The sequence below is a fragment of the Mesocricetus auratus genome, unplaced genomic scaffold (assembly GCF_017639785.1).
Source record: "Mesocricetus auratus isolate SY011 unplaced genomic scaffold, BCM_Maur_2.0 Super-Scaffold_100009, whole genome shotgun sequence".
NCBI classification, from domain to species: Eukaryota; Metazoa; Chordata; class Mammalia; order Rodentia; family Cricetidae; genus Mesocricetus; species Mesocricetus auratus.
Genome location: NW_024429193.1, coordinates 317,757 through 345,743, shown reverse-complemented (window position 1 = coordinate 345,743; position 27,987 = coordinate 317,757). Strand labels below are relative to the sequence as shown.

The 27,987-nt window shown below is 34.9% G+C and overlaps 1 protein-coding gene across 5 annotated transcripts; it reads left to right on the top strand.

The window, feature by feature from the left end:
- Depdc1 (DEP domain containing 1) lies at positions 1–27,977 on the top strand. Of its 5 annotated transcripts, none has more exons than XM_005086968.4 (12): positions 3–144; positions 2,279–2,544; positions 14,560–14,716; positions 15,717–15,838; positions 16,232–16,362; positions 17,141–17,188; positions 19,518–19,658; positions 21,353–22,174; positions 22,599–22,771; positions 24,936–25,112; positions 26,499–26,684; positions 27,317–27,977. In XM_005086968.4, exons 1-12 carry the CDS (start codon positions 97–99, stop codon positions 27,455–27,457), a joined length of 2,412 nt encoding a protein of 803 aa, XP_005087025.1. In that variant the 5' UTR covers positions 3–96; the 3' UTR covers positions 27,458–27,977. The 5 variants fall into 5 exon arrangements, with proteins under 5 accessions (XP_040607460.1, XP_005087025.1, XP_005087027.1 ...); XM_040751525.1 differs by having other exon boundaries at positions 52–301; XM_040751526.1 differs by lacking the exon at positions 27,317–27,977 and having other exon boundaries at positions 1–144; positions 24,936–25,116; positions 26,499–26,609.
- The last annotated feature ends 10 nt before the right edge of the window (positions 27,978–27,987 follow it).

Genomic DNA, 27,987 nt, shown 5'->3' with positions numbered 1-27,987 from the left:
CGAGATATTCAAATCAGCGGAGCGGCAGTTGTTCAGACTCGGACAGCCACCGCACCGTTTCCGCAGCCTCCATGGACTCTGCCAGGCACTGACAGCATGGAGGATCGGAGTGCTCCTCTGGGGCCTTACCGGGCCACCAAGCTGGTAAGAGCGTGGATGAGCTGCTGGAGGACGGGGACCAGGAACCTAGGTTTCCTGAGGGACACAGATCCTGGGGACCTGGGTGTGTGAGGGGCTGGATTCTTGATGAGCCAGGAACTGGTATCCTGAGGGACTCAAGGCGCCTAGAATTCTGAGAAAGGTACTAAGGGAAACTCTTTCTTTTGAGTTGCACTCCGTTCTGGTCTCTCAGCTTCAGATCCAAAGTGTTTTTTTACCCAAAGGCTGCAGCACTTTAGGGGACAGCTCCTCAGGTGTCTTCCTTTCGCTGATTCTCACATCAATGTTCTCCACCTCTCGAAATCAGAAATTAAAGTTTCGAACTGGAAGCCCAGGCGTTGCAATTTGGCATGTTGGCTCTATAGAATTTGTTGTAGGGTGTAAGAGGAAAGAACTGTTGAAACTAAAACCAGGATAATTTCAGTAACCACTGAGGGTGGTCACCAGGGCTGTGCGTTTGCATTTCTTATCCTACAGAGTAGTATGCTTCTGGTTAAGTGACATTAACAGATTCACCTAACTTTCAGTTTCCACATTGGTACAATGGGTATGTAGTACATACCCACTTTAAGAAGTTTTCTGAAAATAGACTATAAATAAGAGTGTGTGGTAGTCTATAGAATACTAAACAAGTTATCCACTCACCAATACCTGTCCTACTTCATCAGTGTGGAAACCTAGGCTCAAAGAAGGGACTCTTCTGAAGACTGTACTTAAATGGTAAATGGAAGAACTAGAAAATTCATATCTCCCTTTTCTATTAAAGCATTATGCATTCATTCTATACCACCACCTTTACATTCTAGTATTAATGTCTCAAACCTAGACATTTGACTGACTGAGGGTAGCTCAGAAAGCAAGTGTTTTTTAAATGCATAGGCTGAATAAATGTGAAATGAATTTATTCTAGCTAATTTACCACTTTATGTGTTCTGTGTTCATTATAAGGATTCATTCATTCATTCATCTTAAGACAGGTCTTTCTCTGTATTCTTGACTGTCTTGATACTCTCGATGCAGACCAGGCTGACCTTGAATTCACAGAGATTCCCACCACTGTAGGGATCTTCCTTCATAAAAAATACTTTGCTAAATACCTGGCATTAAAAGCACTTTGCCATTATAACTGTTGCATGCCAGAAGTTTTATTTGGCTAGTATAATAATTGATTGCAGATTCTAGACAAAGTTAGTTAAGCCTGGTCTTTTATTGCTATCGTTTGCTCATTTGTTTGTTTGGAATTTATTTTGTGGTAAGAACCTATGACATCAGTTCTACTTTTAATTTGGGGTTGGGGTTTTACTAAGTTGTTCAAGCTGAATTTTAACTCACTCTGTAGCCCATCTAGGACCTAAACATAGTAAACCTCATGCCTCAGCCTCTGAAATTGCAGGCCTGCATCACCAGGTCCACTTAAACCTGAATTTGAATGTTTATATTAATCATTTAGATCAGTGGTCTCAACCGCTTTGGCGGTCACATATCAGATATCCTGTTACATTATAATTCATAACAGTAGCAAATTACAGTTATGAAGCAGCAATAAAATAATTTTATGTTTGTGATTCACCACAAGGAACTGCATTGAAGGGTCACAGCATTAGGAAGGTTGAGAACCATGATTTAGATATATGATCTTGGTAAAGTTATCAATCTGTGCTTCTTTTTCCTTATATGAAAAATGAGATAATAGTTACTTCATAAGACTGTGAGATTTACAGTTAAATAATAAATATAAAGCATATTATTGTTAAAGTTGAAAAAGCATAGTAAATGCTTTATCAAGGACTAAGAAAAAGTATGGTTCTTTTCATTTCTAAGTTCCTTAAGTATGTGGAATACCCAATAAATGTATAGTAAAAGAGCTTATTAAGAGAAAGTATTATTTTGGCACTAGAATTAATAATGAATCAGTTATATGTAAGATTTTATGTAGCACAAGTAAGATGATTTCTTCAAGAATATTTACAGTATAATCAGCTGTGAAATAAGAAATTTTCTTGGTCTAATGACTTTCTTTATTTCTTTTGTTTATTTTGAGATAAGGCCTCATGTAGCCCAAACTAGCCTAGAACTGGTTGCTATAATTTTTTGAACAGTATTTTTCTTCTCTTCACAGTGGAATGAAGTAACCACATCTTTTCGAGTAGGAATGCCTTTAAGAAAACATAGACAACACTTAAAAAAATACAGCAATTGTTTCACTGCAGGAGAAGCAGTTGATTGGCTTTATGATTTATTACGAAGTAATAGTAATTTTGGTCCTGAAGTTACAAGACAACAGACTGTTCAACTATTGAGAAAATTTCTTAAAAATCATGTGATTGAAGATATCAAAGGTAGATGGGGATCAGAAAACCTTGATGACAACAATCAACTATTCAGGTACTGAATAGATATATCATTATAAAATCTAATTACTTCTGCTCACAGCATTTTACTTAAGAGAAATAGTCTCCCCTGATAAAGAGCCCCAAAATAGTTGTCCAATACCAAGTGGTCATCTCTAAAATCATACACATACAAGTAACTTCATATGAACTGAGCAGGTTGCATTTATATATTTGGAATATCTGTATATAATATATACTATTTGAGAGAGCAAGGAGGATTACGTAGGAAGGTTTGGAGGGAAGAAAGAGAAGGGTGAAATCATGTAATTATAGTTTTGTTTATATTCAAAATTGTATATATTTTTACTCTAATAGTATCTTCTTCCAGAGAAGTAATGTTTCTTTCAGAAAGGTATTACTGCTCTTTTTCTTTCTTTTATTGGAAATAAATTTTTTCATATAATACATTCTGATTAAGGTTTTCTCTCTCCCAGTTCTCCCAGTTCCTTGCCACCACCACTCACACCCAGATCCACATCCTTTCTTTCCTTGGAAAACAAAACTATCTAAGGAATAGTAATAAGATAAACAAATAAATCATAATATGATAAAACAACAAGAAAAAGAGCCAAAGAAAAATACAAGAAACACATGTAGTTGCAGAGATACACATATCCGCACACCTAGGAATCCCATAGAAACCTCAAATTGGAAGCCAAATATGTATGCAAAGGACCTGTAATGTAGAAAAACAAATCAATGTCCTGTCTTAACATTATGACACAAAGAACTGCCAAAGATACTATTGAGTTTGTTTTGTGTTAGCAATCTACTGTTGGGCACAGAGTCTACCATTACAAGTGTTGTTTCTCCAGGGAAGCCCCTGTGGAGGAAAGTTTTTGTTTTCAAGTGGTTATCAACTGGAAATAGCTTCTGAGTTAGGGATGGGTATGCATCTACTTTTCCTTTCAGCTCTAGGACTCCATCTGCTGTAGACATATGCAGATCGTGTGCATTTTTCCACAGTCTTTGTGAATTCATGTGTGCTGGTCCTGTTGTGTCTAGAAGGCTTTGATTCCTTGCTCTCCTCCATCCCCTCTGGATCTTATACTCTTTTCATCTCCTCTTCTTCAGGGTTCCCTGAGCCCCAAGGGGAGGGATTTGATGAAGACGTTCCATTTATGACTGAATGTTCCAGAGTCTCTCACTCTCCGCATGATGTCTGGCTGTGTGGGTCTCTGTATTTGTGCCAATCTGCTGCAGGAGGAAACTACTCTGGTGATGGCTGAGCTTGGCAATGATCTTTGAGTACAGCAGAACACCATTAGAAGTCATTTTATTGCTACTTTTTGTATTGTTTTGTTTTATAACGGTAGTATTTTGTTTTACCCCATGTCCCTGACTTATCTAGTCTCAGATTTTGGTTGACTATTCCCACAAGCTTTGTGTCACCATTGCACTAACATATCTTGTAGACTGGACACCATCATAGATCAAAGAGTTTGTGGCTAGGTTGGTGTTTACATTTCTCTTTTACCACTGTGCATAGTACCTTTGTGTACTAAAAATGCTAAAACAGGGGTTAAGGCTCAACTTCTCCATGTTTAATGCATTGTGTAGGTGTTGTCTTCAGCAACAGGATCTTACCATCAGTTTGTGGAGAGCCACCAATAGTCCTGACAATAACCCAAGTTGTTTGGGTGTTCTTACGGGTTCTCCTTGGCCAACAACTCCATTAGATCTAACTCATTCCTGGTACTTGAAGCTTTACTTAAATATGAGAAATGCCATATTGGGGCTGTCTCCCTGGTAATTACGTGATTTTATTTAGTTTGTCTTCATATATGTATATATTATAGGAAGTTCCTATTATATTATATTTCTATTCCATCTCAGGACAGTCCCTTCTATTCTCTTTAGGAAGGTCCCTTCTTTGGGTCTTGGTTTCCATACTGGTAAAATAGGACAGGTATTTGTGGAGAAATAGAAAGTGGGGGACAGTCTTCAACTCTTGACACTTGAAAAGACTTTAAGGACAGAGCACTAAGAGCACATGCACTAAGAGCAGAAATTAATAAATGGAACTTCTTAAGACTTGAAAGCTTTTGTATTGCAAAAGACACCATCATTCAGACAAAGCAGAAAGCTGTAGAATAGAAAAATATTTTTGCCAACAGTCTTTTCCTGTGTCAAAGAGTTCAAACTAGTCCCCACTTTCTTTTTTATTAGATTTGGTGTATCTGGTTTACCCTTCCTTGAGAGATCAATCCCTGCCCACTAGTCCCTTACTCTCTATTCCCTTTATGTCTCTCATTTGAAAACAAATCAGAGGGGCTTCTAAGGAATATAATAAAATACAATGTATTATCATATAATAAGATAAAAATTAACAAATTGGAGTTGGACAAGATAAACAAACATAAAGAAAAAATGCAAAGAGAAGACACAAAAATCAGAGACATTCTTGTTGCACACTCAAGAATTCCATAAAAACACTAAACTGGAAGCCATACTATATATGTAGAGGGACTGGAGCAGACCTGTGCACCCTGCCTCAGTCTCTAATGACTTCACTTTCTAAACTTCTGAGTAATATTCCAATGTTTAAATGTACCACACATTTTTGTCTGTTTGTATATTGCTGGACATTGAGATTGTTTACAGTTTATGGTATTATGAATAGAGCAGCAATGAAATGGTTGAAAAAGTGTCCATGCAGTAGGTGTGTGCCCAACAGTGGTATACCTGGATCTTGAGATAGATCAATTGCCATCTTTCTGATGAACCACAGCACCGATTTCCATACCGGCTGTACAGTTTTGCACTTCCTCCAGAGATAGATGAATGTTCCCCTTCCTCCACATCCTTGCCAGCATGATCTTTCTTTTGTTTTATTGTTCTTGGCCATGCTGATTAATATTAGATGAAATCTCAGTAATTCTGATTTGTGTTTTCCTGATGACGAAGAATATTGAACGTTTCAAATTCTTCTCAGCCACTTGAGTTTTTCTCTTGTAAATTTTGTTTAGATCTGTACCCCATTTTTAAATTGTGTTATTTGATTTCTTGATGTCCAGTATTTTGAGGTTGTTTTTTTTTTAAATATATCCAAATATATGTAGTTGGTAAAAATCTTTTCCCATTCTATAGCCTGCTGCTTTGTCAGAATGATTGTGTTCCTTGCCATACAGAAGCTTTTCAGTTTTGTGAGGTTCCATTTATTGTTTCTCATAGTGTCAATGAGTTCAAGACTATTCCTTATTTTTTAATTCTATAAGATTCAGTGTACCTGGCCTTATGTTGAGGGCATTGGTAAATCTGGAATGAGTTTTGTGCAGTGTGATTAGTATGGTTCTATTTAGATTCATCTACATGCCATCCAATTTGACTAGCAGCTCTTATTGAATGTGTTCTCTTTTTTCCTATTGTATATTTCTAGTTTCTTTATCAAAAACACAAGTGTCCATAGATATGTGGATTTATGTGTAGATCTTCAATTCTATTCCATCTATCAATATGTCTGTCCTTGTGTTAATACCATGCTTTTACTTTTGACTATAGCTCTATAGTACAATTGGAATCTGGGGTGGTGATAGCGCCAGCAGTTCTTTTATCATTCCAAGTGTTTTAGCTATCCTGGGTTTTTTGAGTTTCCTTGTAAGGCTGAAAATTGTCCTTTGAATTTCTATGAAGAATTGTCTTGGAATTTTGATGGAATTGCATTGAATCTGTTAATTGCTTTTGGTAGGATGGTCATTTTTACTATGTCAATCCTGCCAAGCCATGGGAGATCTTTCTATCCTCTGATGTTTTATTCAATTTCTTTCTTCAGAGACTTAAATTTTTATCATGCAAGTGTTTCACTCGCTTGATTATTATTTACTCCCAAGATACTTTATATTATTTGAGGCTTTTGCAAAAGGTGGTATTTTCCTGATTTCTTTCTTATCCCATTGGAAATTTACTAATTTTGTACCCAGTTGCTTTGCCTTAGGAGCTCCGCAGTGAAAGTTTTAGAACCACTTAGTATACAGATCATTTTATCTGCAAGAAGAGTTACCTTTTTTCCTTTCCAATTTGTATCGTCCTGATCTCATTTATCTGTTTTATTGCTCTAGCTAAGACTTCAATATTGTGTAGAACAGGTGAAGAGAGTGGGCAACCTTGTCTTATTCTTAATTTTAGTGGAAATGCTTTTAATTCTCTATATTTAAGTAGTTGTTTGGAAATCTTGTGGAATTTTGCACTAACACCTTCTTGCCCTCGATTTCTTTTGGCTGGGAAATTTTACTGCTTCTGTTTGAGTAGGGATTATAGATCTGTTTAAATTGCTTATCTGATCTTAACTTAATTTTGGTATGTGATATATAACAATAAAATTATGTTTCTCTTAGATTTTCCAATTTGATGGTGTACATGTATTTAAAGTATTCTCTATGATTCTTTGGATTTCCTCAGTATCTGTTAAGTCCCCATTTTTGTCTCTAATTAGTTAATTTGGATCTTCTCTCCTCAAAGAACCAATTCTTTGTTTCATAGGTGTTTTGTTGTTGTTTTTTTTTAATTTTTTTATTTAGGCACTTATTTTATTTCTTGCCTTCTATTCCGTCTGGGTATTATTTTTTCTAGAGCTCTCAAGTGTGTTATTAAGTTGCTAGTATAAGATCTTTCTGGGTTTTTTGTTTGTTTGCTTGCTTTGTTTTTTGTTTATTTTGTTTTAATGTAGTGCTATGAACTTGCCTCTTAGAATTGCCTTCATTGTGTCCCATAGGTTTGGGTAGGTTGTGCTTTTATTTTCATTGATTCTAGAAAGTTTTTAATGTCTTTCTTAATTTTCGTTTTGACCCAATTTTAATTCAGTAGAGAGTTATTCAGTTTCCATGCATTTGTAAGCTTTCTGTTGTTTCTGTTGTTAATATCCAGCTTTAATCCTTGGTGGTCAGATAGGATTCAGGATGTTCTTTCAGTTTTCTTGTATCTGCTGAGACTCCCTTTGTGTCTGAGTCTGTGCTCAGTTTTGGAGAAAGTTTCATGAGTTACTAAAAAAAATGAACATTTTTTTGTTTGGGTGAAATGTCCTGTACACATCTGTTAAGTCAAACTGGTTTATGATATCACTTAGTGCCAGCATTTCTCCCTTTAGTTTTGTCTGGTGAGCTGTCAATTAATTTGGAGAGAATAGTATTAGAGTCACCACTATCACTGTATGAGGGTCATTATGTGACTTAAGCTGTAGCAGTGTTTCTTTCACGATTTTGTGTGTCAACTTGACACAAGCTAGAGTCGTCAGGGAGTAGGAGCCTTAGTTGAGGAAGTGCCTTCATGAGATCCAGCTGTAAGGTGTTTTCTCAATTGGTGATCAAGTCCAGCCCATGGTGGACGGTGCCATGTCTGGGCCAATGATCTTGGAATGTATAAGAAAGCAGGCTGGGCAAGCCAGGGAAAGCAAGCCAGTAAGAACAACTCCTCCATGGCCTCTGCATCAGCTCCTACTTCCAGGATCCTGCCATATTTGAATTCCTGTTCTAACTTCTTTTGGTGAACAGCATTGTGGAAGTATAAGTGAAATAAACCTTTTCCTCCCCAACTTGCCTTTTGGTAATGGTGTTTCACCACAGCGATAGAAACCATAACTAAGATGGTCCCTTTGTGCTTGATGTATAGATGTTAACAATTATAATATCCTATAATATTCTTTGATGTCCTTCTGATTAGTTTTGGTTTGATGTCTTATTTCGTCAGATATTAAAATAGTTACACCAGCTTCCTTGGAATATCTTTTTCTATCGTTTTACCCTGAGGGGATGTATATCCTTAATGATAAAGTGTGTTTTATGCATGAAGCAGAAGGACAGACTCTGTTTTTGAATCCCTTGTTGTTTTTCCCCCCCCCCCGGAATTGAGTTCATTGATGTTGCATTATCAATGAGCAGGGCTTTTTGATTTCCCCTATTTTGTTGTCAAAGTGTGCTGCCAGACCTCCTTCTTAATTTGCTGGTCTAGTAATTATTATTTATGTTTTCTTGGGTATGGTTAGATTCTTCGGTTTGAGGTTTTCCTTCTAGTGCCTTTTATGAGCTGAATTTCTAAGTAGACACTGCTTATATTTGGTTTTTATCATGGAATGTCTTTTTTTCCATCTGATGTGATAAAAAGCTTTGCATGGTATAATACTTCGGACTGGAATCTGTGTTCTAGAGTTTGTAGAAAATTTCTCTAGTTCTTTCTGGCTTTTACAATCTCCATTGAAAAGTCAGGCGTTATTCTAATAAGTCTGATTTTATATGTATTTGGTCTTTTTCCCTTGTAATATAAGCTCTTAATATTATTTCTTTGCTACATGTATTTACTGCTTTGATTACTATGTGATACTAGGAATTTCTTTTCTGATGCAATCTATTTGGTATTCTGTATCCTTCTTGTACCTTGATAGGAACCTCCTTTTGTAGATTGGGAACATTTTCCTCTATGATTAGGTTTTTTAATATTTTCTGTGGCTTTGACCTGGATTTCTTTTCTTTCCTCAATTCCTATTATTCTTCAATTTGATCTTTTCACGGTATTCCAGATTTCCTGGATATTTTGTGCCTGGATTTTCTTAGATTTAACGTTTTCTATGACCAAAGTATCCATTTCTTCTACTGTTTTGCTTTCAACAACTGATATTCTCTCTTCCATCTATTATATTCTGTTGATGAGGTCTACTTATGAATTTCTCATTTCAGTGCCTGAATTTTTCATTTCTAATTTTCCCTCAGTTTGGATTTTTCTTTATTAATTCTATTTCTACATGCAAATCTTCAATTGTTTTCTTCATTTCATTCCACCGTTTTGTGTTTTCATAGATATTTAAGGGGTATTTATTTTTTCTTTAAGAACTTCTTACATATTTACATATTCATAAAGGCTATTTTGAAGTCCTTTTGTTGTGCTTCAGGGCCTGTAGTATGGTTCCTTAGCTTTAGTGGATATATACTGTTCTGACTGTTTTTTTTTTTTCCAGTTTAAATTTAGATAAGAAACAAGGTTGCTTCACAAGTCAGTTCCAGGTCCCTCTCCCTTTCCCTCCCCTCTTCCCGTACCCTCCCCCCAAACCCCCCCCCCGTTATCCCCTCATTCCCCCAGGGAGGGTGAGGCCCTCCATGGGGGTGTCCATAGTCTGTCATTTCATATAGGGCAGGGCCTAGACCCTTCCCCAAGAGTTCAGGGTGAAAGTGCACCTCACATTGTTCTATGGGAGTCCAAAGTCCATTTGTATACTTGGGATGGGTACTGATCTGCTGCCCAAGGCTCAATAGATTACCTAGACCTCCTCACTGACACCCAGATTCAGGGGGTCTTGATCAGTCCCATGCTGGATTCCCAGGCTGATGCCTGGGATTCAAGAGTTAACCTTTGTCTGGTCAGCTGTTTCTGGGGGTTAAACCAGCCCAGTCTTAATCCCTTTGATCATCAGTCCTCCCTCTCTGTTACTGGCTTTCTTGAGTTCAGCTCAGTACTTAACCAAGGGAGTCTGCCTCTTCTTCGATCAGCCACTAAATGAAGTTTCTGTTTCCCAGACTCTCTGGCCATAGGATTGTAGGCTGGCACTCCCCAGATCTATGTCTAAAATCCATATATGAGAGAGTACATGCCATGTTTCTCTTTTTGTGACTGGGTTACCTCACTCAGGATGGTTTCTTCTAGTGTCATCCATTTGCCTGCGAATCTCATGATTCCATTTTTTTTTCTGTTTGATTGTGTTTTTATGGTGGGTATAGGCATTTGGATTTGGGATGGTTATAATTCTAAGTGCTGACATCTGGTCTTGTCTTTGTTGGGTGGGTGTTCTATTCCTTGGTTTCAGTTGCTCTGTTTGGTTTTTTGGAGAGTCTTATGGCTGTACCTGATAGGGAATTCTTCTGATGTACTGCCAAGTATGGTCACCTAGGGTTCTGGTTAGAATGTGTTTTATTGGTATTGGGAGCTAACATTTAGAGATGGAGATGTACTAGAAATGAGGAATACTGAGGGGAACCACAGAAGAAAGAAAACCAGGGTGTACTACTAGTATCTGCCCAGTTCTATGGGAATTGGGGCACAAAGGAGAGAGATTACAGCATGTGATCTACAGAGTTGGGAATGAGACTAGAGAGTTGCATTTGAAGGAGAGGAGGTAGAGTGAAGATATGAAAATTGCCTGCCTACTTTTCTGGCTCATATGCTTCCCCAGCAGTGCCTATGGAAGAAGTTGGAGACTGAGACAAAGGGATGGGGTGGTGAGGACAGATTGTAGGAGAAGATATTCATGATCTATTGGAGACGGGAGCAGAGAGGAAGGGGAGATGGCAATAAGTGGTCTACTACAGTGCTCAGGATTAGACTGGGACATTAGATTTAGAAGAGATGAGGCAGAGTGACGGTCTAGAGATTGCCTAGTATTGCTGCTCTTAAGTCAATTAAAACTATGTAGAAAAACTGTATGGTTGAAAGTTGTGAGCTTCAAAGTTCAAAAATTTTGAGTGTTGGTAGTATACTATAAAGTAGGAAGTTGGAAGGATAACATATACTAGTGTTTTTGCATATTATAAAAGTCATAACATTTCAGTGATGTTATTTTTGACCTTAAGTTTCATAAATTCTAATTGCAAAACAAATCCATGGGTCCTTGTCTTTAAATAATATATAATTATTATAATTACTTGTAATAAAATAATAGAGTATTTTATGTAACAGTGTTGGCATTTGCTTGTGCTTTATGTCCTCTATTCCCAAGGTCCTGGATTTGTTCTACCACAAGAAACAGAGAGAGAAACAGAGATAACAAGAAATCAACCATAGAATATATCTATTGTGTACTAGAAACTGCTTAATTATTTAAATGCTTCCCAGTTTAATCCCTAAGAAAGCTTAGTAGGAATGCATTAAGCCCTATTTACAAGTGAGAATACTGAGACCATGCTTTCACAAATGTTGCTTTATCTTTCTGAAAGTTTTTTCTCCTTAAAGCACTGTATATACTTATACTAATAAACTTCCAAATTTCTTCTGATCTTAGTTGCATCTTGTGCTACATCATAGCCTGGCAGAAAAGCAGAAGGACAAGCAATGCAAAGAGGCAAACATGAAAGGTGCTTATGTTTCCGTAGTAGTATTTTAGTTATGCTGGAACCATAACTCCCTCAAAAGAACCATTAATCCATCTTAAGGCCCCTCCGCCCCTGTCCCCATTACCTAGGGATAGAATTTCACATGAATTTCAGATGGGACAAAACATAATACCTTTGTATCAAAGGAGTTTCAACATATAAATGAATTTCAGTAACAAGCACATGAATAATCTATTTGTGTGGCATTCTTTTCTTCTCTTAGTTACCACACAGTAGTTTTGCAGTATGGGACCTATCCTCACTTTTAACTTGTTCCTTCGTTGTCTCATGCCATATCTATACTTGCTTTCCTGTATCAAACTTCTAAAAATAAATGTACCATAGGCTCTGCATTCATTTTTTTAATCCCCTACTGGATATGCACTTAAATATAGCATATAAAAAATCACTATCATCTTTAACTTAAGTTTTTGTTTTTCTATGTTCTGTTTCTGAACAAGTAACATTCTTCCCTATAGTTGCCTTCATTCAGTCCCTTCTCCACTTTAAATATGATGTAATTAATAAACTCTCTCATACTACCTAGTACTCTGATCTGTATACACTTCTTCCACCAATGTGAACATTCTTTGTTAGATTATTTTTCTTACTTGAATTTTTTCTTTATTTGGATTGTATTTTATATGTATTTTTCGCAAATGTATGTCTGTAAACCAAATGTGTACAGAGATGTCAAACCCAGAGGAGGGCATAGGATCGCCTTACACTGTGAGCCACCAGGTGGGTGCTGGAAATCAAACCCCCATCCTCTGGGTATTCAACCAGTGCTTGTTACCACTGAGCCAGCACCCTTCACTGGAGGTTTTTATAGCTCATTATCTAATCTCACTGCCTTTAGACTTTCAACAACTCTCTTAGTTAGGGTTTCTATTACTGCCATGAAACACCTGACCAAAAAGAAAGTTGGGGAGGAAAGATTTTATTTGACTTACACTTGAGCATTGCTGTTTATCACTGAAGCAAGTCAGGACAAGAACTCAAACAGAGAAGAATCCTGGAGGCAGGAGCTGATGAAAAGGCCATAGAATGGAGCTGCTTACTGGCTTACTTCCCCCGGTTTTCCCAGTCTGTTTTCTTGTACAATCCAAGACCACCAACCAGCACAGGAATGGCACCACACATCATGGTCTGGACCCACCCCCACTGATCATTAATTGAGAAAAATGCCTTACAGCTGGGTTTTATAGAAGCATTTCCTCAACTGAGGCTTCCTCCTCTCTGATGATTCTAGCTTGTGTCAAGGTGGCACACAAAACCATCCAGTGCAACAATTGAAAAAAATTATGAAATACCTAGAAATGAAGCTTTTAAAAAACCTTATTAGGGAAAATTGTAGAATTGTTACTGAAAAGAAAATAAATGGAGAAAAAAACTATATTTGTATGTAAGATAAGCAGATTCTAAAATTCATCTGATAAAGGTTTAAAACAGTTTCAAAGAGCTAGAGGAGAAGAGTTTCCTCACCTGATATGTGAGCTTAAAGCAACTACATGCTAAGAAAACAAGCTAATACAAATTCATTTGTAATTCCATCAATACCGCAGAGCAGTACTGAATACAGTAACGAGCTATACTTGAAAGGGATTTTTGTAATTTAATAATTTGTCATTTGTTATTCTTCATTTTTAGTGTGTTAGATCAGATGGCTCCATAATCCTGCCAGCACTTAGGTGATAGATGCACACAAGACAGAAGTCTAAAATTATTCTTAGCTACATAGGTGTTCAATATCAGCCTGGGCTTCTAGAGATTCTTTTTGAAAAAAATAAATACATAAGTAAAAAGGTTGGGTCTGGAGAGATAGTTTAGAGGGCCCCAGTTCAATTCCCAGGTCAAGATGAAGCTGTCTCTGGCCTCTGAAAGGCACCTAAACTCTACAGGTACATACCTACACACAGATACACAATTGAAAGTAATTATTTTTCAAAACAAAACATTCTACCTGTTTTAAATGCCTCACTATGAAAAATAAAAATCTAATGAGTCATCTAAAAATTGTAGCAAAGAGCTTCTAATGCCACTAAAACATTAAGTATAGATTTAGTATGTGATAAATGATACCAAAAAGAAAAATGCACAAGACTATGCCATGTACATATACTTATTGAAGGCCTAAACACATAAGGGAAGAGGGTTAAGAATTTCAATAAACAAGGACTTTCTTGTACTTACAAAAAGGACAACTATTTGGTATAATATCAACAATTATATTGCTTGATGGTTGCATGCATGCATGTCAGTTTATATTCTGTTCTTATTTGTATCATTGAAATATTTCATATTAAGATGAAAAACAAAATGCATCATGATCAAAATAAACAAGAGACTAAGTCCTAAAATTAGGATGAATTGTCAAAAAACTAAAAGTACAAACCTTGATTTTCTTTCTTCCTTCCTTCCTTTTCTTTTTCTTTTTCCTTTTCTTTTCTTTTCTTTTCTTTTTCCTTTTCTTTTTTTTTTTTTTTTTTTTTTTTTTTTTTTTGAGACAGGTTTCTCTGTGCTCTGTGTAGCCTTGGCTGTACTGGAACTTGTTCTGTCAACCAGGCTGGCCTCGAACCACAGGCCTACCTCTGCCTCCTGAGTGCTGGGATTAAAGGTGTAGCTATGATTTTTTTTTAACATAGATTTATAAAATAGTATTCTAAAGCTATTTGTATGTGAGTGTTACCTCTTTAACCAAACTAATCCTGATTGTAGCCTTGCACTGTACATAAGCAAAACTGAAATGTTCACAGTATATTAAAGAGATCAAGAAACTACTAAAATACTTTAAAGGATTAATGGTAATATTGTTTTATCTAGAATCTTCATTACTTGAAATGTAAGTAAATCATATTCTTTGTGTGACTTTTCAAATATACTCTAAAAGTTTATTTTTTATCACATCCTATTTAACTCTCATATTATTTTTAAACCAGATTTCCTGCAACTTCTCCACTTAAAACTCTTCCACAAAGACATACAGAAATCAGGAAAGCAAGCACAGAGTATTTTTCCAAAGAAAAAGACAGTATTTTTAAATTACGAAACTTATCTCGTAAAACTCCTAAGAAGGGTGGATTACTTTTCTCTCAGGTAAAATATCTTTTTATTACCCAGTAGTCTAAATAGCATTACTATGTGTTTGAAAATAAAATCATTAAAAGTAAATGATTCTTCAATATTTGAAGCCAATACTGAAATTTACTATATTACAACATTAAAAAGGAATTTTATGTTAATGTGTTTGGAACCTGCAGAAACAGGTAATGAAGTAAAAATGAAAAGGATGCTATAATTTCATATTCTGTCATTTGCTGTTCTCCCTATTTGATGCATCAATCAGATTTCCACCACTGTGTTGAAACACCTGAGAATCAGTCTCCAAGGAGGCAAGTTAAAACTTAAATTTCAGAAGTTTCAGTCCATATTCTCTAGTCTCTGTTACTTTTGGTCTTATGGCAAGGCACTGTAAACATAATAAGAGCATGTGAAGGAGGAAGCTGTTTATGGAAACTAGAAAGTAAAAGAAGGCAAAGAGCCCTGGTTTAGGGTACCAATAGCTGTCCCAAAAGCCTTCTGCCTGTGATTCCACTTTTGTACTGGCCTTGCCTCTTAAAGATTGCCCAACCTACTAGGGCCAGGTTAGAGACTAAGACTTCAATATGGATCATTTGCAATATATTCATTATCTAAAAAATAACCACGTAATTATATAACTCTTCAACTTGTCTCTGCCACTAGTCTTTTATAATGATTACCAAACTATAAAGTACCTAGACATTAAGTTGATTTGGATGTGTTTGGAAAGGTGCAAAAGTGAAAACCATTGTTATGTGTACCATTACTTTTCAGACACTTTGAAACTCCACAGTAAACTTTTACTAATAAAACTACTAACTATGAAAAACCCTGCCTCAATAAATAAAGAGGAGATCCAGCAAGGAAGACAGCTAATGTCAATTTCAGTCCTACACTCACAAAGAAAGAAAAAATAAAACCAAAAAACAAACAAAATGCAGTGTTAAATATGTTTAACATTCTTTTAGTTTGAGTATACACCATAACAAACCAAAGCAATATTTTTCTTCTTAAGGAAAATACAGAAAACATAAGTCATGAGAGAATAATCAATGAAGACCAAGAAAACTCAACTGACAACAGAGAAATAAGCCAGGAAGATGTTGAAGAAGTTTGGAGATATATTATTATGATCTAGTAAGGCAAAATTAAGCTATAGTTAAGATTCTGAAGTATGTGGATTACTGATTTTACTTTTTTCATCTAGATTCATGCAAGTGAATAAAAACCACTTTAAAAAGCTTAGAACTTAAGTATGCTTGTATGTTTTTTAGTAATTGATTTTGGTACAGAACCAGTACACTATAAGAAAAGTTTCACCTTTCTAATTAAAGTCATTACTGTAGTTTGATAATTTTATTGAATTCCTTTAATTTTTTCTTGAATAAGTATATATGCAAAAGTAGGCAGTAAATATAATCCTTGAGTTTTTGTTGAAAAAAAATACTCTGGTGACTTTGTTGCAAGTCATGCTCTTGTTTATATTTCTTTTATTTTATAAAGAAAAATTATTCATATTCTTCTTTTTAGCCTGCAAACCATTTTAGGTGTGCCATCCATAGAAGAACTTATAAGCCCAAACCAAGTAATTCCTCAATATATAATCTACAACATGTCCAACACAAGTAAGCATGGAGTGGTTATCCTGCAAGACAAATCAGGTAGGTGTTTAGAAAATAATTTAGAATCTTTTCAAACTTGGCAACCAATGTTATCTTCAAAGGGTAACATAGAGACCTAGATAGATAGTAGAACCCTTTCCAAGGCACATTCATTTAGTAATAACTGTGGGATTTAAAAAAATAGGCATTATTCTTGCTATCATACTTATTTAGTTGTTAACATGAATTAATGCATGACTTTAGAAAAATGACAGGGATAAGCATCCAAACTGTAGGCAAAATCTATTATTAACAACACTTGGGCCAGGCAGTGGTGTCACACGCCTTTAATCCCAACACTTGGGAGAAAGAGGCAGGCAGATCTCTGTGAGTTCGAGACCAGCCTGGTCTATAAGAGCTAGTTCAGATTTATGGTTGAGCAAGCTGGATATGGGTACCAATCGAAATATTTTAATCAGGACTTGGTATAAAAGTATCCTGATATCCAGACATAGTTAGTTTTGGTCAAAGGTTTCACCTAAATCAGTAATAGTCATGTAACATAGCAGATGAGACAGTTTATATCCAGATAACCCCTTCCCATATAATTAATTCTTTACTTGTTTTAAGTAAAATTATAGATAAAATCAAAGTCATATTTTTAACTTTTTCAACTTTTTGTATTTTAAGATAAAGCTCTGTCCTGAGCCAGTAGATAGCTTATTGGGTAAAAGCTCTTGGTGCTAAGCCAAGTATAACTTCAAAACAAAACAAAAAAAAAGATGCTATCATACAAACTGTATGACTTAATATACATTCTTTGCATTTTTGTATCTAGAGGATCTTCCACACTGGGTATTGTCTGCTATGAAATGCCTAGCAAATTGTAAGTTAAACCACAAGAGAGTGTTTGTGGTGTGTGTGTGTGTGTGTGTGTGTGTGTGTGTGTGTGCGCGTGTGTGTGGTATATTATATTGAAAGTGTTTAACAAAAATGAAGAAAATATTTAAAATTATGAGTCAAATGATAGTCAAGTAGAATTGATTATGAGCTCTTTATTTTCTGTGCAAAAATAAATTTTTAAAATCATAACCTGTCATTTATGGTTCAATTCAAATAAATCATAAATCACAGACTTATACGAATTTAAAGGACTCTAAAGCAACGTAATTGCCAGAATAAGGCCTTTAGGCTTAGAGGTGGCAGCTAGAAATTAGACAGCCTGTGAGTAGAAGAGGTTAAATCAGAATAGAAAACCCATATCCACCCTTTTCCATGATAGATTGTCATAGGGTGTATTAAGAAAAAAGGCTATGCTAGTAATCTACAAACCTGTTTTTAGGATTTTATTGCTCAGCCTTTTTCTTTGTAAATAGTGGTAGTTCATTTACAAAACTCTTACTGCTTTCAAAGTAAATTTTAAAAATTTGCAAAGGTATATACTTTTAAGTCATCAAAAGTTAAAATGTTTTTTAGAAATTCTAGTATAGGTGTTCTAGTGCTTTTAAAGTTAGTATTTTTGAAAACTTAATGTGATTGTATAAATGTTGAAAATTTTATTACTTATTGTTTGTTAAAATGATAGAATATCAAAATAAATAGCAATTGTGTAAATAAGTTGCAGAAATATTTTATTCAAGGAATTTAGATAAAGAGTCTGAGTTGAAGCATAGACTTTTGAATATCTTTGCTACTGCTCAACTGTCCTGATCATCTGTAACTCATGGTTAACAACACAGATAAACATTTTCAGAGGCATTTATCTTCCATCTTTAGGTATTTGTGTCTTCTCTCTCTTTGCAGTTCATATTATACCTAAATGACAACAAAATATATAACTTATTGAATTTCAATTAACTGCAACATGTTTAACTAGAGTCTATAGCAGTGGCTCTGAACCTATGGGTCGTAACCCCTTTGTCAAACCTCTATCTCCAAAAATATTAATATTTCAATTCATAACAGCAAAATTACAGTCTTGAATTAGCAATGAAAATAATTTTATACTTGGGGTCACCACAACATGAGGAACTGAATTAAAGGGTCACAGCATTAGGAAGGTTGAGAACCACTGGTCTATACAAAAAATAATCTTGCAAATTAGTCTTAAGAATTCTATCCACAACTTTTCCCCAGAGTTAAAAATCAGGATTCTCAGAACCTTCTGTTAATGCAAAGGACCTAGAACTCAAGCCTAAACTATCTAACTATATAATCTTTGTTTTTATTTCTAATGAACCTTTTTTTTCCTCTCTTAGAAAACTTACTAATGATTATTTAGTATTCTATATATTAAGAATATCTCTTATGTCTGCTTTTGAAAATTACCTAGTTTAGTCTCCATAAAAATCAATATTAGCTTTTAAACTATTAAGTATGGGTGATTTGCTTTTTCTTTAATCATTTTGTAGTGTATATGCTTACAACTTATACAGCCATACAAAAATTTGGAAACAGGAAAAAAAACTATGTTTGGTTTAGGAAAAAATGATTTTGGTAGTAATAGCTCTAAAATTTGAGTACATATTTCATTCACTAGGGAAAAGTTCCCAAGATTCCAGTGCAGTTGAATCTTTTTTGTAAATCATGTCCCAGAAGAGTTTTACAGTTACGAGTGCCAGGTCAGAGTTTAGAGACACTAAATTAGAGACTCCAGAGCAAATAATTCTAGGTCAATAAATTCTTAACCTCCCCCCTTGATAGAGTCTAGCCTGTATACAGAAGTTTATATTTTAATAGATCAACAATGATAAATAATCATGATTTTTTTCAATAGTAGTATTAACTCTAAAAAGTAATGATAACAAAATATTGCAGTGATTAAGAATTTTCAGAAGGTCAATTTATTCATAAAAGTATTGACAAACAAAAGATGGTTTAGAAGGTTATATGTATCATCCTTTTATTCTTGTCTTCATAAAATAAATAGCAACAAAATTCTCATTAAAATAGTGGATGCTTTTAAAATATACCATAAATTTGCCTTTATTACAGTTTTCATGTATTAAAATAATAATAAAACAAAATACTAGCCAGAGTCTGCTTATAGTGATCTCCAATGAAAAGATGATATTTAGGTTGATGCATTGCATATATTGTAGCATGAATTGTTAACCATAGATGCGTCATGAAATACAATTGTAAACTTATATGTACTTTTAATTGTGTTAAATTTAAATACACTTTGTCCATTTCTTTTGCCTTCTGCTGCTTAGGGCCAAAGAGTAATGACACCAATAATCCAACTTATGTTGGATTTGAACGTGATGTATTCAGAACAATTGCAGATTATTTTCTAGATCTCCCTGAACCTCTACTTACATTTGAATATTATGAATTATTTGTGAACATTTTGGGTATGTATAAATTTTACTTATTATTTAAATTAAATTTATTCTATTAAAATTTTTTATTTCATTAAAGTTAAAGATCTAAAAACATAATAAATATGAATGTGGTAGACTATAAACTATTTCAAAAACTAGTAATACCATAATTATACTAGTTCAAATAGTTCAAATATGCTTTAACACCAGTTGCCCTGAAATCAACTGTCATGTAATTCTATGTAGTTCTGGCATAGCTCCCTGATCCTACAGCAGAAGGGCTCAGATCCACAAGACTATCCTTACTTCTGGTGCTGACAACAAATAAGTTCCCTTTGCTCCCACACTTGTGCTCAGCCAACTACCAATTAAAAGGTTCATTTGAACCCCTCTGTAATTCACTTAGAAATCCTGGAAAGTGAATATATTTGTTATTTTGTTTTTAAAAGGATAGAACTTCAACTCGGGCTGGAGAGATGGCTCAGAGGTTAAGAGCACTGGCTGTTCTTCCAGAGGTCCTGAGTTCAAATCCCAGCACCCACACAGTGGCTCACAGCCATTCATAATGAGATCTGGTGCCTTCTTCTGGCCTGCAGGCATACATGCAGACAGAACACTGTATATAAAATAAATAAATCTTTAAAAAAAAAAGGATAGAACTCAGGAACAGACAAAGAGAAGAGATGCCCATGGAAGGAATGGAGGTGACAGAGTCTCTATGCCCTCTCGGGAAAGACTCCCTGAACATCTGTGTGTTCATCAACACAAAGCTGCCTTAGCTTCACTGTTTCAGAATTTTAAGTAGGTTTTATTATCTAGGTATGATTGATTGTCATTTTTATGCTATTGAACTCAGTCTTCCTCCCTCTTCCCCTCCCAAGAAGTCATAGGCAATGCTGATGTTATGTTAGCACAAACTCATGTGTGTTGAAATAGCTTCTTGTGAATAACAAGACTGATCACACAGGAAATTCCAAGGATTTTAGGAGTTCTATGCCAGTAACCAAGAATAGATACCAAACATAGGTACAGTTGTCACTGGTCTTCATTTGCTGTTTACATACCCCTGGATTCAACCAATGCACAATCAAAAATGTCATGTTTTAACATAGCTATATAGAATTTGTAGCATTTTTATTGTCATTCTCTAAGTAATAAATATATACATAATGCTTACTTTGTGTTAGTTATATAAGTAATCTAGAGATTGTTGTTTGCTTGCTTGATTGATTTTTGGTTTTTGAGATAGGGTTTCTCTTAAATGCTTAGGTTATATTTATGTACAGGGTACACCATTTTACATAGGACACTAAATCTGCAGATTTTGTCCATGCACATCTCTAGAGCCAGTCTTCTCATGAACACAGAGATGGTTATGTGTGTTACTATATACAGTGATCTTATAGTTGAAGGGCTTCAAGTACTTTTAGGATTAAAAACAATTATTTTTTAGTGTTTTTTCATTCAAGCTTTCTAATTCGGCTTCTAAATTAATTTTTAAATAATTTATATCACAAATGGAAAAACCACTAGTCAGTCTTGCATGTTTATAACTGAATGCTGCATGTGTCCTCTTGAAGTGGCTTCCAAATATGCAACTTCTGTGTCCTCTACTAACATTGTATATTATAATGATGCTTTATTTTTTTAACTTTACTATTTTTGGTTTATTTTTATCCACTGTCTTGCAGTTGCATCTTAATTTTTGTTTCATTTTCTGGTAGTTGTTTGTGGCTACATCACAGTTTCAGATAGAACAAATGGGATACATAAAATCCACGATGATCCACGATCTTCAGAAATCCATCATTTAAGCAATTTGAATTCCTTCAAATCAACTGAGTGTCTCCTTCTCAGTCTGCTTCACAAAGACAAAAGCAGTGAAGAACTGGATTCTACTGAGAGGCTGCAAAGAAGTGATCAAGGATCTCAAGAAAGATGTGCCAAGACCATGCAGCTAGTTAATTTAAGAAACAGAAGAGCTAGTGCTAATGACATAATGGGAGGAAGCTGTCATAATTTAATAGGATTAAGTAATACACATGTTTTAACCTCTAACATCAAACTCAAGTGCTCTTCTTTGGAAGGAATTGTAGATATGCCAGGGAATTCAAGTAAAAAGACATGCAGTATCTTCCACCAGTCTCTTCTGAACAAAGAAGAACAAAACAGTAAACAATCTTTAGTGCCAATGCCCAAACAGAAATCTCCATTTAATCTTCACTCTGAAGAAAATATTCAGCAGCCATACTGTGCTGGTTTTGAAAGAACCCCTACTTTGACTGTTCAAGACCAAGGAAAAAGTTCAAAACAGCTTTGTAGATCTCAGAGTTTGCTTTTAAGAAGTAGTACAAGACAGAGTAGATACATCAATACACCAGTGGCTGAAATTGTCATGAAACCAAATGTTGGACAAGGCAGTACACGTGTTCCAAGTGAGCTCGGAGAGTCTAGTCCCACAATCAGTAAAAGACTGTGCAAAAGCACAGTAGAACTTTCAGAGAATTCTTTACTTCCTGCTGCTTCTGTGTTGACTGGCACACAAAGTAAGGCTGTTTTCAATGCATGCAATGTTAACTTTTAATGTTTACTAACTCTGCTTTATATTCCTGACTTTTCTGGTCTGAAATTGCTTTTTCTTTCTTGAAAAGAAATTATTGTAAAAGACTTTGGTCATGGCACAACCAATGTTTTTTCTACCTTACTTAAAGCACTTAATTTCTTTTCCTTTAATTTCACTTATTCTGTGCCACTTTATTTAAAAGTGGAAGATTTTAATACTTAGAAATAGGTTGTAAAACAATAGCTATTATATTATAATTTTAGGGAATGTGGAAATTTGTAACCCTTAATTAAAAGGAAAATACTAAGATATTATATTACCCTCTTTATAAAGCTGTGTATTCTACTCATTTGAAAACTATTATCACTGATGATTTTTTTGGGTATGGGGGTGACTTTGCCTTCTAGGTTTGCTGCAACCTCATTTAGAGAGAGTTGCCATCAATGCTCTACAGTTATGTTGTTTGTTACTTCCCCCACCAAATCGTAGAAAGCTTCAACTCTTAATGCGCATGATTTCTCGAATGAGTCAAAATGTTGATATGCCCAAACTTCATGAAGAAATAGGTACAAGATCATTGGTAAGCTGATTTTTAACATAATTTTTATTCCATTATGTACTGTATATTCCTTAATAATTTCATACATGTATACAATGTATTTTGGCCATATTCACCCCCTATTCCATTACCTGTCTTCCCAACTTTATATCCTCATTTTTAAATAATTCATTGATCCCAATTATGCTGCCCATATATACATGGATATAGGGACATTCACTGGAGCTTCATTGACCTAACTGGGGCCACATCCCTAAAGATGACTGACTCTTCCTCCTCTAATAATCATCAGTTATCACTAGCTCCTTGGCTATGGATAAGGCTTTGTAACGTTTAGTCTTCCTGCCCACCGCCTGGGTCCTGTTTTTGCTTTCAGCCCCCAAATAACACACAAGACACTATATTAATTGTGAAGCTGTTGGCTGTTTCCTTGGTTTTTTATCAGCTAGCTCTGACTTGATTATTAACCCATAATTAGTAATATATATTTTATAAGAACTTATCTTTTTGAGGACTCACTCCTGAGCGCCTGTTGCTCCCAGGAGATCACATGGCGACCAGTCCCTTTCACTACATTTCCCAGAATCCTCCTAGACTCCTAATCCCACCTATCTTGCTTCCCTATTGGCCAACAGTGCTTTATTAACATATACACAGAAGGACTGCCAGCATCAGGGCTTATAAATCCCTCCACCTCAATACTGGAATGTTGCTTGGTTTGATCTTGTGCAGGCAACTATTGCTGTGAGTTTATGAATTTATTAGTCTTGTCATATCCGGAAGCCCCTGTTTCATTCAAGTTCTCCCTGTCCTCTGCCTCTTCGATGATGTTCCCTGACTCTTGGTCTGTGAGTGGGGGTGGAGAGGTTTGGGGGAGTTATAACAGAAAAAAATAAGCCCTGGTTCATCAACTAAAAAGATCAAACTATTTGAAAGTACTGCTTGTGTGATAATTTTACCTTATAATGCTTAAGTTAGAAAAGCTTTCAATTATAAAATAACTTTAAGTCACTTTAAAGAAAACAAAGCGGCCCCAGAAAAGTAAAGTCATGTATGGAAAGCACAAAAAACAGTTTAGTAATTCTGTAGTGGTATATATTCTGCCAAGGTTAAGTTCTTAGTTTTTATTTGTTTTGTATGATTGATCAACTCATTGTTTTTTTATTTTATGCCAAGTATTTGGATTTAAAAGTTAGTTAAACTTAAAAACAAAACAACACTAAAAACTTGACCTTTTCCAGAAGAAAATAGTATAAGGGATGATGTTTGTAAAGGAGATAATTTTAATTTTCTACTTTGGTTTTAAAGTAATTAGGGTATTCTAAAAAATTTTATTCTACAAAATTTTGGAAATGTGACCTTGTGAAGCAAAATCAGGACAGGATATAGGTTTGTTTTTTTTTTTAATCATCTACATTGAAATGATAGTCTCAAATGTAAAAGGGGTTCTATGAGAAGGAGAATTATAGACAAAAAGCAAAAAGCTGAGAATTGAGCCTTGGAACTAAAAGAGAATATTTTAAATCAGTAAATATGTTCTTCATGTACCATGTGCAAATATTTAAGATAGACTTCAAATATTCTAATTACTGTGTGTTATAGATATGGCTTATATGACTACGAGAGTAATGAGTTTTGAGGCAAGAATTCTCCCGCAGTTACAAAAATTCTTATTTTGGAAATGGGAATGTATGCATCAACTCATTGTCTAAACACTAATAATCACTAACCTCTATTTTCCAAAGTTTCAAAAGATAAATAGTGCCAACTCTGTATAATTTCTGCTGATTGTGTGTTCCTTATGTTGTATAGTCTCCTAGTTTGTGGTTTTGTGGAATTAGTTTAATGTAATAAGTCTTTGTTCTCTAACAGCTTTTGGCTTAATGATTATATCTATATTAATAGCACCTGTGGTATTTATTAATGAAACTATAACAAAATTATAGAAAATCCTGTTAATCATACTCCATTGGAACTTTGTTAACAAAAATAAGTCACAAACTTTTTAAAGTATTGTAATGTAATAGAATTCTTACCTTCATAACTATAATAAATTATTTCAATGTGTTCTAAACTGATATCTGCCTATCACTTTATCTCCATTCACCATGTAATGCAAATTGGAAATTATTGACATTGTCATTTATATGAAACCATAGGTTCTTAAATTGACATCTTTTTGTAGATGATACATACTTTTTCTCGGTGTGTGCTGTGTTGTGCTGAAGAAGTGGATCTTGATGAGCTTCTCGCTTCAAGATTGGTTTCTTTCCTAATGGATCATCATCAGGAAATTCTTCAAGTACCCACTTATTTACAGACTGCAGTGGAGAAACATCTTGACAACATTAGAAAGAACCGCGTAGGTATTTTGAGTCTTGAAAATCTCTGCATTCGTTACTCACAAGTAGTGACTTCATCTCAAAGTAAGCCCATAAAAATGGACCCTTATTAGCTCACATAAACATTCTCTAAGTCAGGAATATGTAGAGCCTGGAGACTCACACAGCACTGGGACTCTTCTTGGCTTTCTTCTCTTGCTTCCTTTACATTAAGAGGAGTATGATGATTGAAGTTTCTGTATCTCAGCATTGGTTTTAAGACTCAAAGTAAAAAAAGCAATCCCTCAACCTCCAATTAGAAAAAAAATTTGATGTGGACTCTGCATGTGTATGAGATATGGACTCTGCATGTGCATGGGATGTGGACTCTGCATGTGCATGGGATGTGGACTCTGCATGTGCATTTGATATAGACTCTGCATGTGCATGTGAAAGTCAGAGATCAACTTCAGGTGTCTTTCTTCATTACTCTCTAACTTGACTCTGAAATTGGGTCTCTCTTTGAACTTGGAGTTCATTAATTTGGCTACATGAAATTCCATGAATCTAATCTCAACTCTGTGCCCAGATTTTATGTAGGTGCTGGGGATCCAAACTCAAGTCCTCATGCTTGCTTATGAAGCATTTTACCCATTAAGCCATCTCTGCAGTCCCTATGTATGAACTTTTGATTGTCTAGTGATAAGTTAAATATCCGGTTTTTTTAAATCTGAGGGCAATTTGTATGGAAAGAGTCTTATTCTTATACATTCTATATACTGAATTCATTCTTTAAAAAGATGAAGGATAGAATAAGCAGAGTGGGAAAAATTGTTAGAAAAGGAGGAAAAAGAGACCCACTAAGCAGCAGATATCTCGCATTTTCAGGCATTATCTGTCAAGCACATTGTGCTTTTTCTCATGTATATTATTATAATATTGTACTGGCTTGCCATGAATATAACTGTACGTTAAACTTCACTGTCAATAAATATATGGGCTCTGTTAGTGCTCTGGTGCTCAAAAACAATGCATCAGTGCTTCATTACTCAAAATATTGGTGTTTTAAAACTGAATTAAAACACCATTTAAATTGTTATGTTTTATTCTTCAAATAATAAAATCCATAGTTAAGAATGAGAATAATAGCTACATTTAGTGCTTTTATATACATTTTCTCATGCAATCTTCATTTTAATGATGAGGAAGCAGACCAGGAGTTTTGGTTTTGATGATATAAAATAGTAGGCTCTGGGGCTTGGATTTACTTACCACTCACTTACCTCTAATGTATAGTGTTCAGTTTTTCTAACACACCGAATGTTTGATTGAGGCCAAAATGATAGATACTAGATTCCATCAAAAGTTTTCGTACAGGAAAAATATGACTAGAACATACAGATTTTCACTGTCTTGCTCACCGACAGGTTAAAAATCCTGGAGATGGACAAGTTGTTCCTTTACCAACATATTCTTACTGTAAGCAGATTAGTACTCAAGAATTTGATGAGCAGAAAATTTCAACTTCTCAAGCTGCAATTGAGGAACTTTTAGAGAATATTGTTAGAAGTAAAAGCTTGTCTCTAAAAGAGAAAAGAAGAAAACTGAGACAGGTATGAGAATGCACAACTTCTCCACACACAGATGCTTTCTAGTGTGTGATCAGTGATTGATATTTCTAATCATTTTAGGATAATCATTTAGCATAAATATATAGATTATATGTTGTTCCTCATTATATACTTGAAGTATGTGAATTAATGTCTATTTGAAAGTATATAAATGAATATCTATTTGGTGTTACTCTACCTTAAGTTTAAAATGATTACAATAATATTAATTTATTCTTTTTTTATTTTATGTTATTTTTGTATATTATACTTTGAATTAAGCTGGGAATGCATATGTAAAATCTGAACTATAATACTTATTCCTGAGTGACGACTCATCCCTGCCATTGTTTATAAAGCTCAGTTCTAAAGCTCAGTAGCTGCATGATTCTAGATAGAACACAGCCTGAGGAATTCAAGAGAGAAATACAAACTGCAACAAATCGCTGTGGCCTTCATAGGCTTTACCAATGAGAAAGATGTGAGTTTGGGGTGAGAATTAACAGAAAATAATCCTAGAATTAGGATACTGACAGGAGTCTGAAGAATCTTACCAATGTCCGCTTAACAAATGTGAAGAGGAAAGCAAAAGTGAGATGAAAGTGTACTTGATGAGCTTCTCCCTCGTTTTTAAGTTTCAGAAGGAATACCCCTTGATATATAAGAAAAGATTTCCAACCACGGAGAGTGAAGCAGCACTTTTGGATGACAAACCTACAATCAAGCAACCAATGCTGAGTTTAAGAAATACAAAGCTTCGCAGTCTGCGATACTGACTTAAAACTTCAGTAAATGTGGCCATACATAAGAATATTTCTACTTAGAATGAAGTCTATTAATGTTATTGTTTCCCTAGAAGGACCTTACATAAGGAGATGGTAAAATAGTCTTTTTTTTTATGCAAGGCTGCTAAAGCTACTGTATTTCAGCTAAGAATACCTAACAAAAACCTATACCAAATGTTTTAATTAGAAACAATATTTTTAATACAATCATCTAGTAAGGCTATCAGTTTTGTATCATTGTGATTGTGGTGCTGTTTTAAAAGAAAATGTGCCTTTGTCTAAGTGTGTACATATGGGTATTAGCTAAAGAACTGGTTGTTTAAGGTTGCTTCTTTATTTTTAAGTGTCAGAATGTGAAGAATATTGTATTCTTTTGTATAATCTTTTATACGTGTGATCTATTTATATGTATATACACAGACTTGCAGCTTCATTCCTGTTTATTGGGACTTGATTTATCGGGAGCCAAAGGGGGTTGGTTTTTTTAGATAAAGTCTCAATATATACCCCATTCTAATGTC

Coding starts and splice junctions, on each gene's coding strand:
- Depdc1 (XM_005086968.4), top strand. CDS start 97: ATGGAGGATCGGAGTGCTCCTCTGGGGCCTTACCGGGCCACCAAGCTG. Junction 145..2,278: donor CTTACCGGGCCACCAAGCTG/GTAAGAGCGTGG, acceptor TTCTCTTCACAG/TGGAATGAAGTAACCACATC. Junction 22,772..24,935: donor AAATAGGTACAAGATCATTG/GTAAGCTGATTT, acceptor ATCTTTTTGTAG/ATGATACATACTTTTTCTCG.